General features: G+C 40.5%; 1 protein-coding gene across 1 annotated transcript; it reads left to right on the forward strand.

The window, feature by feature from the left end:
* G6pc2 (glucose-6-phosphatase catalytic subunit 2) lies at positions 1–8,416 on the forward strand. Its single transcript, XM_017592318.3, is given in 7 exon segments — positions 1–60; positions 1,379–1,578; positions 2,311–2,420; positions 4,557–4,668; positions 6,435–6,590; positions 6,641–6,851; positions 6,853–8,416. Coding segments are annotated over 7 exon segments (1,065 nt in total). The 3' UTR covers positions 7,069–8,416.
* Positions 8,417–13,075: the final 4,659 nt, after the last annotated feature.

The raw sequence follows: 13,075 nt of genomic DNA on the forward strand, positions 1-13,075 counted from the left end.
ATGACGGCTGTAGCCCATGAAGACCGTTTCAGTAAAGGAGGCTGTGAGAAGCAAAGTCAAGTATCTGAATGGAGGGATGAGAAACGTATCATAGCTGTACCTTCAGCGTGTGGAGGGGTTTAATGGACTCCTGACCAACTCTGCAACCAAGCAGCTTCTCACACTGACTGTGGTACCTATGTCTCCATGCTGCACCCTCTTCACCCCAATCTATGTGTTTGGATGCTCCTTATTTACTTCTCATGAACACTTACCAACAAAACAAATGGTTGGCAATTCCTGACTGATGAGAAGCCCTTTGTAGTTGATTTCTGTCTTTATCACAAGTACAGTTTTCCAAACCAATTAACTGTATTCTCTTGTCAGTTAAAAACGATATAGAACCAGGGAGATGACTCTCTGTGGTGAAAGTACTTGCTCCACAAGCTTGATAACCTGGAGTATCCAAGGATATCCCTGGAGTGAGAACTGACTCCTGAAAGTTGTCCTCTGACCTCTACAAATATGCTATACTATCTGCACACCGATAAGCACACATACATACATACATACATACATACATACATACATACATACATACATACATCATAATAGCAATGACAATAAAAATATCAGTTCAGTACTAACATATTTCTATTATCAAAGTAAGTCAAGGAAGTCTGGGTTTTTTTTTGTGTGTTGTTTTGTTTTGTTTTTTTGCCTCACAGTCAAAAAACATAAACAACACATTTGCACCCTGAGTTCATGCACTCCCCTGTATCCTCTTCTCTGTTCCATATATATCCTGTCGTTCTTTGATAGTGAAGATCTATCCAGGAGTTTGTTTTTTGAAACCTATGTTCAGAAAATAATCTGTCAAATGATACTAAAATTTTAAATGAAGAAATTCACTCTATCGTTTTCCTGAAAGACCCAGTAGAAGAGTCAGAAAGCCACAGTCTCACTGAAATTAAAATGCACAGCTTTGAGGCCTATTTGACATAGAATAATTATTTGTGTAGTCTGCTAGCCAAGCATAGAGATTGGTAATGTCTGCCCTTGAGGGAAATGAACTGTGTGAAAAATTACAAGCAAACACGATCTAACTATTCATACAAAGGGAGGATGCAGAGGAAATCCATTGGGCTTCTCTCCAAGTTCCCCCAAATTGCCCCAGATCAGCATGTACTGAACCTCTTTTCCACCAATTAAAGTCATAAGCATATGAACTTTTCGGGGCTGGAGGGCCATCATGCTTGCTCCACAGATGGTCAGCATCACATGTCACAGTAATGGCTCGACGCATCACAAGGGGACCCTGTAAAGACAACCGAACTCTGAGCCCTGCAGTTCCTCCTGCTTCATGCTTAGAACTACATCAATATGGATTTCCTCATAGGAGTGGAGTCTCGTCATCCAGCATCTGGAGAAAGATTACCGGGCTTACTATGGTTTTCTAAATTTTATATCCAATGTTGGAGACCCCCGAAATATCTTTTCTATTTACTTCCCACTTTGGTTTCAGTTGAATCAGACTGTTGGAACCAAGATGATATGGGTAGCGGTTGTAGGGGACTGGTTCAATCTTGTATTTAAATGGTAAGACTTCGGTTTTGTTTTATCTTTCCTAAAATGTATTCTTAAATTTGTTATTTTAGCTCAATGATCAAGTTTCAGGTGCATGTACTTTGACTTGGAATATCTCCCAAAGAAACTGGATACCTTGAAACACCAGATTCTTAAGTAGAACTTACAAAGAGCATAGAAACATATACTTTGAATTGTAAGTAATTTCACATATAATACAAATGCTATGATTAACCAGGAAGTTAGCAGCACAGTAATGAGATTAGTAGTTCTAAGTTCCATTTTGATAGTTCCAATCTAAGTACCCGAAGCACCCACAGGACTTCCCTGGTTACCGGAAACAAGTGTTCCCAAACCCCAGAGACTGACATGCTCTCTCATGATGAGAGACCAGAACTCAAGTTATTTAAGGGTGTTTTTTGTTGTTTTTTTTTTAAAGATTTATTTATTTATAAGTACATTGTAGCTGTCTTCAGACACACCAGAAGAGGGCATCGGACCCCATTACAGATGGTTTCGAGCCACCATGTGGTTGCTGGGATTTGAACTCAGGACCTCTGGGAGAGCAGTCAGTGCTCTTAACTGCTGAGCCATCTCTCCAGCCCTAAGGGTGTTTTAATTATGAGCTTTGTCCCTTGACTTTTTACTTGAGGTGGTTTTTTTTTCTTAACAAGAATTGCAAGTCTCCACTTAGCCAACTGTTGTGTTTAAGTACATATGAAATTCATGTTTGTTTGTTCACAGGATATTGTCTGGCCATTGTCCTTACTGGTGGATCCAAGAAACTGAGATTTACCCAAATCATTCAAGTCCATGTCTTGAGCAGATTCCTACTCCATGTGAAACAGGTCCAGGTAAGCAATTAAAGAAGCTTCACTTTATTGAAGTGAGTGCTTATTAATGATTAGCATTCTATAATCATATGATATTTAGGATCTCAAGGAAACTGTCATGGGTGAAGATTTAAAATTTATTGTAAAAATTGCTAATGAGGAAGGAAAGAAATTTTACGAATTACCAAATTCTATATTTTTACTTGTGAAAGACTAAGTGGAAAGAACACTTCCAAAACCATTTTATATTTGGGTATTTATTGTTTTAGAGAGATATAATGGTTGGGTATGAAAACAAATTTAAAAAAAAAAATAAAACCAATAAGCTAGAACAAATTCCCAAAGAACTACATTAAGATTCTAGAAACGTTGATCTGTTTGCTGCTCAGTAGCCTCATGACCATGGCTCTTCTGAGAATCTCATATATAAGGAAAGGACAGATGTCATATAAGAAAGGCAAAGATCTCCTTCCACTGCCAGGAGACACAGCTGCTAACATCTGTCTTTCTTTTTCACTCTTGATTGTGTACCATGTTAGTAGGGCTTCCTAGGCTCTTAGACCCTGTGTATTAAGTATAATATCTGTATTGTAGAAGTCAACTTTAAGAGAGTAAAAAGTTTATGTATATCTATATATATGGGACAATGCATATGCTTTAACGTATGTGAAAGAGTTGCCTTGTGCTACATCGTAGCTGTAAAACTTGTGCTATTAGACAGTCCTTTGAAACAAACCTTAAATGCACGTGCTCCTAATGAATTTTCTGAAAACCTTCCTTTGCTTCCATAAAAGTATACATATATCTTTCACAACCTTTATAATACCACAGTTAATTCTTTAAATATACGGCTGATCAGACTGTATATCCTATCAGCCAAGGATTAAATGTATTTCACATTTAGAATGAGATAAGTAAGTAGGCGGGTGGATCAATGAATAAGCTGGGAGGTGGCTGAAATGGTCGTTTGCTTTATCCTAAAACTTCAAAGCGTCTGTTCCATCTCGTGAGAATTCCCACAGTGAATTTTATGTTTAACAAGGGACCGGTCCTTTGTTTTCCAAGATAGTCTGGTATTTAACTTTCTACTAGGTGAAAAGTTATGTGTCACGTCTAAGTGGTTAAAAGTAAAACTAGCAGTGTAGAAAAGGCCTCTGTTCTGGCACTAGGAAAGGCCCGAGAGCAGGTGGGTTTTGTCAAGATCCCCTTCCCCCTTTCAGTGTCTTTGTAGATTGAATTCTCATTGGCAAAGCTGCAGTCCCACAATACGCACATTCTGCTTTCTGCATATACACAGCAGTTGTTTGTAAGTCAATCAGTAAACCACAGGCAGAACAATGACAGCCTGTCAGCTGAAGGAAAATACATTGATTCAAGATCCAGGATAAGTACTTTAATTTGCTTGTCAATTGAAAACAACATATGAAGAATGAATACGATTGTGTTAGATTTGCGTGCAACTGCCCACATTCTTAAATCATTATACTGAATATATTGATTTGCAGAATTCAATCAGCTTGCAACTCTGAAGAACGGTGTGTGTGTGTGTGTGTGTGTGTGTGTGTGTGTGTGTGTGTGTGTGTGTTTCACATAGAAAGCATTTTCATTAAGAAAGTTAGGTAGAGGGGCTGGGGATTTAGCTCAGTGGTAGAGCGCTTGCCTAGGAAGCGCAAGGCCCTGGGTTTGGTCCCCAGCTCCGAAAAAAAGAACCAAAAAAAAAAAAAAGAAAGAAAGTTAGGTAGAATTACATAAAGTTATAGCTGATTATATACATTGTAAGTTCATGATAATCAGAACTTCTTGTGGTCCCATTATATCACAATGGAATTGTCTGGAGAAATCACATCTTAACTCTAACCATTATTATCCATATAATAAATGGTAGAGAGTGGGTCACTCTGGGGACCAACAGGGGAAATAGATATGACGAGCAGTTTTCGCTCTGTTTCTTCCTTTCTTTTTTTTTTAAAGTGTTTTTGAAATGGTGAACTTGAGTCTCAAATTGACTCAGTTTTTCTTATTTTTATCTACTTCTATACAGTACATATAACGTATGGGTTTGTTTGTTTGTAATTTTCATGACAAATACACAATCCTAGTGTCTCATCTGTGATCCTGACAATTAATCACCTTTTGAACAAATGACGCTCAATACAGGAAGTCCATGTGGCCTCGCAATGGGCTCATCATGTGTCTGGTATGTCATGGTAACAGCCGCCTTAAACTACACTGTCAGCTGGATGGACGAGTCCTCTAACACTCTGCACAGGTCAGCTTGCTCCAGCTTCTGAAGCATTGGCAAGACAGTGTTGACTATGCGAGGTCGTTTGTAAACGTTCACTTGAATACATTTTCAGCTTTTCAATGAAAAGTACTTATTCTATTCTTTCACAGCTCATGTTGCAGAATGAGTGGAAAATGAATATTCTGCTTTAAGATAATGTTCTAATTAGCTCACAGCTATTACCACTTTTATAATTGAGTTGGAAATGTTTATCTGATTAATGACTTGCTAAATACGCCTTTGGGATTCCAAAATTCAATTATTATTTTGGTACCTCATAAACAAGTCATCTAGAGTTGCATAAGAAAACATTTTTGCATGCACATTCTCTTGCCTTAAGATTAGCTTAAATTTTTAAGGATCATCATAGCTCTTAAATGCATCGCGATTTATTTAGTAAAATTGTGCTTCCTACTTTGAACATCCGATGCTTTTAAGATCAGCGAAATATATTCTGGCTGTTAAAGTCTATGCAGTCTTTTTAATTAAAACATTCTAGAGGCAAAATTAAATTTGAATGCTAGACTTACTGCTAACAGATTTCTTAATGTGTAGAAGCATGTAGAACTTCAAGATAACTCACTATTTGCAGAAACTGGGATTTTTCTTCTGTTCTTTTTTTCAAATTCTTTGTAATGAAGTAATCCCAAACATTACTTTGCCATAAACTTTGCCATGGTTTTGATTAGAAGCAGAAATGTGCAAAAATCTTTTAAAATATTAAAATCTGAGCAGTTTTAAAAGAAAAATAAAGTTGTATTGTTAGGAATCCTCAAATGTTATATTGTTGACTGCCTGACCAAAATTTAGTTATAGAAAAAAAAATCATCAATCTTTTTTCTTAAATCTGGCATACAACCATACCAGTATATAAAATTTCTTTTAAAATAAAGAATTGAAAACACATTCTATTCCTTAAGAGTAGTCTTGAATGTAAGAAATAAATCTGAGTAGGTCATTCTCCCCTCCAATTAACAATCTTCAAAAATTATTCTAAAGTGTTCCTATTCCTTTTTGGTGTTTGTAATGGCAATATTTTCTTCATTTGTAAAAATTTAGTGAGTGGGGGCTGAAGAGAAGGCTCAGTGGTTAAATGCACTTGCTGAAGCTTGCGATGGACCCTGCCCAGAGCCCACATGATGGCTCACCGTTCATAATATCAGTTCCAGGGGATCTGACACCCTCTTCTGGCCAATGAAGTCACCAGGCATGTTACGTCACTGCTTTGTTCACCTCATTGTAGCGTCCGACTCTCCTGGTCATCAGTTTTCTGGTTTCGGAGGTAGCTGAATCAAGCCACTAACACGTTCTACCATGGGGGCTTCGGTGATTTAGTAAGACCTGTCTCAATGAGCCTCGGTGTACATGCTGACACAGTCTCTCTTAGTGGTGTAGTGGTGTAAATGGAGAACTGCATAGTGTGACAGGCTTTTCTGATGTGTAACTGAAGGGAAGGGTTCACCCATCATGTCAGGCACTGTGCCTCCATCTTCTTTTGGAGGACCTCATAAGGACCCTGAAACCCACAGCCAAGACACGCCGATTGAACTATCTAAGATCTTAGTGCATGGTTTAACCTCACCTGTTGGCAGCTTTGTATTACTTAGTGGTCTGCCTGCAAAATGAGTTGTCACTCTGTTTCTGATTTTTGACTGATCCTTCTTGGCCAGTGTAGGTAGTTGAAAGACTATGTCTGAAAACACTTTTGGAAATTGTTAGAACTTGAGTGTCTAAAGCCCTCCCATGTGCAGAGTAAAGGGATGCCTGAAGGGCTCAGGGTCACAAGCTCATGCCAGTATCTCTTTCCAATCCCTAGGGACGCTAGTAGCCGAGGCCTTCAAACACACTCCAGGAATCTACGTGGTCAGCTTGAATGTGTACCTGAAGACCAATGTCTTCCTCTTCCTGTTTGCATTCACCTTTTTTTTTTTTTTTTTTTGGTTCTTTTTTTTCGGAGCTGGGGACCTGCATTCACCTTTTACCTGCTTCTCAGACTGCTTGGTATTGCCCTGTTGTGGTCTGTGTCCATCACCAAAAAGTGTTGTGCCAACTCAGACTGGATCCACATTGACAGCATGCCTTTTGCTGGACTTGTGAGAAACCTCCGGGTCCTATTTGGCTTGGGTTTCTCCATCAACTCAGAAATGTTCCTTCTGAGCTGCCAGGGAAAAAAATGGCGCCAAGCTGAGCCTCCACTTGCTCTGTGCTCTGACATCACTGACCACAATGCAACTTTATTGCTTCATCAAGATCCCAACTCACATGGAACCTTTATTTTACCTGTTGTCTTTCTGTAAAAGTACATCCATTCCACTCACCGTGGTGGCTCTAATTCCCTATTGTGTACACATGTTAATGAGACCCAGTGAGAGGAGGATTAAATAGAGCTTCAGTGCCCTGTGGTCCCAGGATTACTACTTTCTGCATTCCTCAATTCCTGCTCCACCCACAGAAATAAGTTTAGCCTACTTTCCAAGTGGCATTTAAAAATAACAGTATTTAACCAGAAATAGTCATGTCCATGTTTTCTTGACAAACCTGACAATATGGCAACAAAGAGTTGGTGTAGACCATGTAAAGACAGTTGACAGGGGCTGGATGCTGACCCTTCCAGTCAGCAGAAGGACTCCTTTTAGTCATAGTATTTTGTTCTCAACAAAACCCCCAGGGTCTGAAGCTTCCTATCAATTTTAAGCCTGGCTTCTTCTGGCTCTTGTGGGAAGTGTCCACAGTCAAAACCCATCTTCACTAGAGCATCCCCATGTTTTCCTTGTAGGAGTCAAGTCTTTCAAAATTCTCAAGTATCAAATGAGGAAATAGAGGTTTGTTCAGATCAAGTAACTTGGCTGTAATAACGCTGGAGTTATTAACCAGAGTTGGAACCCAAGGTTTCTGATACATACCTCTATAACAATGCTTCCTTCCTTCCTTCCTTCCTTCCTTCCTTCCTTCCTTCCTTTCTTTCTTTCTTTCTCTATTTCTTTCTTTCAGGAATTAAAAAAAGCATACAAGCAAATGCATGTATTTAAAGTCTATGATTGCCATCTAAGACACTTTTTTTTTTCAGAAATAGCATTGAAATGCCATATTCTCTCATTGACTTACTCCCAGAGAACAATGTCTTTTCCAGGCCAGCAATGGCTGTATATGTTTCAATAAACCCTGCTGAAAACAACCCACTGGATTTCTATCACCAGAAAAGCCTCATCTCTTCACTGGGGCATCCCCATGTTTCACTTTTAAGAGTCAAGTCTTTCAAAAATGAGGATAATCAAAATTCTTCTACCTCAGGAAAACTGTTAAATACTTGTGCGCTGCTTTGTTGGACTAATCTCTGTGCATTACTTCAGAAAATTATTATTTATGGGCTACTAATATACACCAACTTCTCAGTGGGATTTTTTTTCTTCCTTGTTGAAATTCTTGACTCGTTTGATAACTATGTCTTTCTGATCAAGTTCAAAGATCGTGAGTCCAATGCTGCTGTTTGTTGATGGCCTCTGGTCTACGGCAGTGCCAAATGCAACTCCTCTCAAGAATATTATTGATGAATTAGTTACTTTAAGTGATGATCTATTAAAGAGGTCATCAATATGTATGAAAACATACCAGTTGAAGGGAAGGCTATTTGATAATAGTCATGGAAAATAACTTCTCTAACAGCTAATTATTGGCAGCTTTCTAAGTGTAATTTTAGTAAATTAACTGTTGCTTTTACAAGACACTTTAACTAGAGTTCTCTCTCTCTCTCTCTTTTTTTAAATAGGCAATGGATTCCTAAGCAAAACAAACCAAACAGGGTAAAAGAAGGGTTTACTTCAGAATAAATCCATCCCACATCGATTGGAGCACTGGAGCGAAAGAAACAGAACAGGATGGTTCTTGTTCATTTCTTCAGTGTTCTTTGCCTTTGTCCCATAGGCTACTGTAGTCCCCAGCGCATTGTGTGCCGTCTGTCCAGTCCCATCTGTAAATGTCTGAGGCCTGCTTCCCTCGGAGGGACTTTTTCAACATTTCCTGTAGAGTCAATAATGTTCAACTTGAATCTTCTATCCCAATATATCCTGAGCCTGCTTCCACCCACGGCCTGAGGGGACTGTGCCCATCAGCAGTCAGGGGATTCTGTTGCTGTGCCTGGCTCTACCGCATGTTCCCCATAGGTTCCCAGAGAGGAGTTTTCTTCAGCTACTCTACACAGCTGTCTGTTAGATGACATGGGATCCTCAGAGGGGAAATGGAATGAGGCATGGCTTATTTTCAATAATTAATCTCTAACAACTCTACCCGCGTCTACCATGAAGCCTCCGAGTCCCTAGCGAGATTTTTCTTTCTATGGAGTTGAAGTCTCCTGGAGGAATCCATATGGAGGCAATTTGCTTTTGTGATTGAAATTGCTTAGGCAGCGAGAGAAACAGCTCTGTCTGGCCTTGGAGAAAATGCCTGATTTTAATCATGATGGAGAAGACCGGCTTTCAATTTATTCACGTGAAATAATCCAAATGAGCTCATTTGACTTGCGATATCCATCTAGTCAAAGCGTCTACACATCTGCATATTCAAGAGAAAAATGCCAATAGCATGAGCTGTCAGGATGATAGACTCTAGACAAGTGGTTTGGGAAGCCGTCCCAATCAAACATGCATTTGAAAAGAAATGCCAGGGAATTTATTATTGCTAAAACTAGCTACCAGGAAGACTGCTGAGTCACTTTCTTTGGGCAGCTTATTGACTGAACTTCTCCCTTAGAAGGTTTAGTTGATGCAGTCTCTGTGTGCTTGTCCCTACAACAGAGAGCTTAAAAAAAAAAAACAAAAAAAACAAAAAAACAAGCGTTATAAGACATTCTTGAAATCCAAGGGCATGGCTCTAAATAGTACAGATCCAAGTTTTTAACATAAAATTTGAGACCAGATGAACACATACACATATGGAAAACTCTTACTTTAAAAAACATTTTAAGGGCTGGAGAGATGGCTCAGAGGTTAAGAGCACTGTCTGCTCTTCCAGAGGTCCTGAGTTCAAATCCCAGCAACCACATGGTGGCTCACAACCATCTATAATCAGGTCTGGTGCCCTCTTCTGGCCTGCAGGCACACATGCAGGCAGAAAGCTGTATGATGTATACATAATAAATAAATAAATGTTTAAAAAAATCTTAAAAAAAACATTTTAAATTTTCTAACTTGTATTCAGACTATTTTCCCCAGCAGTTTTTAACTGAACTCTTTAGAGTGATAAAGATATTTGCTCTGTAAGGACTATTAAGCTCTTAAAAGGCAGCTAATACAACTAGAGAAGGATATTATAGAATGTTACCTATTCTTAGTTCATTTAAATGCGTGCCCAGTAGCTACTGAACTGTTTTACAAGTTCAACCCCACAGTGGTTTTTCATTGAAAACAAAGCAAAACAAAATTTATATTGTCTCCTATCCCACACTGCTGTGGGTGAGGCAGAGAGTCTGTAGTGGGTTAACACTGGACTCTGCAGCATTATCAAGAGATGCCTTCACCAGTGGGATCCCTCTTCTCTGACTCTATCCTGTGAGCTCTGGCCACCCTGGTCTCCCTGAACTCAGCTTTCCTGCTCCAAACTGAGGAGTCTGGGTTAAGCCTTCCAGCGCCATGGCTTGGGAATCTAATGGCAACAAAACTGTGTGTTTTACTCACAATGCGTGGCTGACAGGAAGATTTTCTGACCAGGTTTTCCTACTTTTCCTATTTTAGCACTTCCGTGGTCATTCAGAAACTAGTTACAAAAGCTCTCCAAGTACCCAGGTGCCCTGAAGACTTTGCCCTCATTGATGGCCTTTTGTCTCTTTGTAAATCATAAACAGCTCTCTTGGATGAATACCTGGATTTAATGTTGCCAAGGAACTAAAGAGTCATCCTTAACCTTTCCCTGCTCTTTACTGTATCACCTGATGATTCCCCCGTGAGGGTCAGGTTATGCTACTCTGTTAGTATTTTAACGTCCTCATCCTGTTTCCGTTAAAGGAACATGAATAGTAGAAAGATCTAGCAGCAAGCAGCAACCCATGAGAAAATTCTAAAAATAAATGCTTCATTTTGGGCTCTGCAAAAGACAAATGCAGTTTATGTCTAAAGCGAGGCTGGTCTGTGAAGAGTACTAATTACTGTCTTTGCTGTCCTTTGATGGAGATCACAATAATGATTTAGAAAAAAAAATCACATCTCATTTCTTTAGGCAACAGACAGGAGATCTCTCTAAAGTAGGGTGAAAACTCAAAGACTAAAGCTGTACAGATTAGTGGGAAACCAATTAGTTCTGTTCTGTTATGAATTCTTAATTTCTTAGGGTTTTTCTTTTTTCCTCCAACATTTTGCCATTGTGATCTCTAAAGAGAATCTGTCTTCTGTCCAAAGACTGTGTTGCTTCCTCAGAGAGGCTGCCAGGACAGGGCAGGGAGATGAATAAATGTGGCATCTGGGGTCCTGCTGGATTGGGCTCAACCCAGGAGTTACATTGACTTCCACTGCCCATCATTTCACTTCAGTGCTGGGCCAGATGAGGACTGAACCTCTTCCCTGGGATCATCTGGGCATCAGGAAGGAAGAGTAGGTGACATGTGTACCAGAGAACACAGCCCCAAATGAAGAAAGCAGTTCTCTTCCAGCCCTTACCCACCCTAGGGTACTGTTGGCCCAATCACACTCTAACTTCCATTCTAAAATTGGCTTTCCAGGCCCCAGGCGTTGTTTTTAGCCAGTATTGCCCAGGCTGTCTTCCATGAACACACATCCTGCTCTTACCGGCTCATGTTGTATCCACCACTGCCTGTAACAAATACTAGCATCTCTCAGTTGAGCAATTCTGCATTAAAAACAGGTAGCCCTTGAGATATTCTTTTGCCTTCATCATAGTCCAAGCTCTGCCCATTAGGAATTTGGGCAGGTGTAAAAGAAGCCGTGAGGTTGGTCCTACTTCCTGTCTGAAGACCTCAGTGACTCGGCAAAGCTGAAGTAGAGGTTCTGTCTGTCATGGAGGGTCTCTGTGCATCTTATTCTCTTGGCTTCAGTGAGCTCATACCTTTCCCATCTCAGCCAACCAAGAGACTCACTTACAGCTAATCTGTGCAGCATTAGAACACGGTGGGCAGATGCGAGCACATTCAAAGGCAGTAGATGTACAAAGGGCTTCATGGAGTTTATCAGTCACCTTGGACAAGTCATTCTTGCATTCCAATCTGGCTCTAGACTGCCATTGTGAGGGGCCATTTACTAGGTGGTGTAAGTTTATCAAATATTTTTTTAAACCTTTATTCTTTGAGAATTCCGTATGATGTATTCTCACTCAGGCTTAGTTATTTTTCTCTTGCTGGGAAGAGGCACAACTTATAAAGGAAAACATTTTAATTTGAAGGCTCATAGTTCCAGACGCTGAGAGTCTGTGGCCATCATGAGGGGAAGCGCAGCAGCAGGTAGACAGACATGGTGCTGGAGCTGACAAGTTCCATCGGATCTCACAGTCATGAGGCAGAGGGGTGGGGGACAAGGCAGAGACAGAAGCAGGGTGGGGGTGGGGGAAGAACACTAACTGGGAATTGGGAATGCCACAGGCTTTGACCACTTCAAAGATGACAACCCTGTGAATAATATACCTCCATCAAGGCCACACCTAACCCTTCCCAAACAGTCTTTGGACCAAGTATTATTGAGCCTATGGGGGCCATTCTCATTCAAACACCCACATTGATCTTACTTCTCCTCCTAAGCTCTTCCAGATCCACCCCCACCTGCCTTGACCTTCTGCCAAATCTTCCCCAACCCCAGGTTGGTTGTGGGCAGTGGCTTATCACAGTGGCAGAAAACAAATTACAACATCCATTGAATGAGTCCAATTTCTGCTCCCCTTCTACTCCTGATTGTGGGGCCACCCACTGGTCACAGCTGTAAAGAAAAAAATGATTTTTTTCTTCACTTAGAAGAAATGAACTGTCCATAGACCCTCAGTTGTGTGTGTGTGTGTGTGGGGGGGTCTACGAACCACACCTCATTCTCCCCTATTTTAGAATGTTGATTGGCTTGATCATGTAAAGGCAGCCACACCAGCCGTGACTTCATGAATACAGTAGTCCTGCCATGTCCAGAAAGCAGCTTTTGTCCCAGTCCTCCTCTACATCTGGCCCTCAGAGTCTATCTACCTCTTCTTCCTCAGTGGTCCCTGAGCTTTGGGGGAGGGGCGCTTGCTGTAGATGTCCCATCTGTGGCTGGACACTCCTCTGTCCTAGACCACCTGTCCTCTGAACCTGGACCAGTTTCTGCACTAGTCGCTGTCCACTGCACAGAGAACCTTCTCTGACGGAGTCAGATGTGCGTTAACCTACGGATAGCGAGATGTGAATTTGGACGGCAATCCAATACTTCATCCA

This window comes from Rattus norvegicus, chromosome 3 (genome assembly GCF_036323735.1).
Source record: "Rattus norvegicus strain BN/NHsdMcwi chromosome 3, GRCr8, whole genome shotgun sequence".
Classification (NCBI taxonomy): Eukaryota; Metazoa; Chordata; class Mammalia; order Rodentia; family Muridae; genus Rattus; species Rattus norvegicus.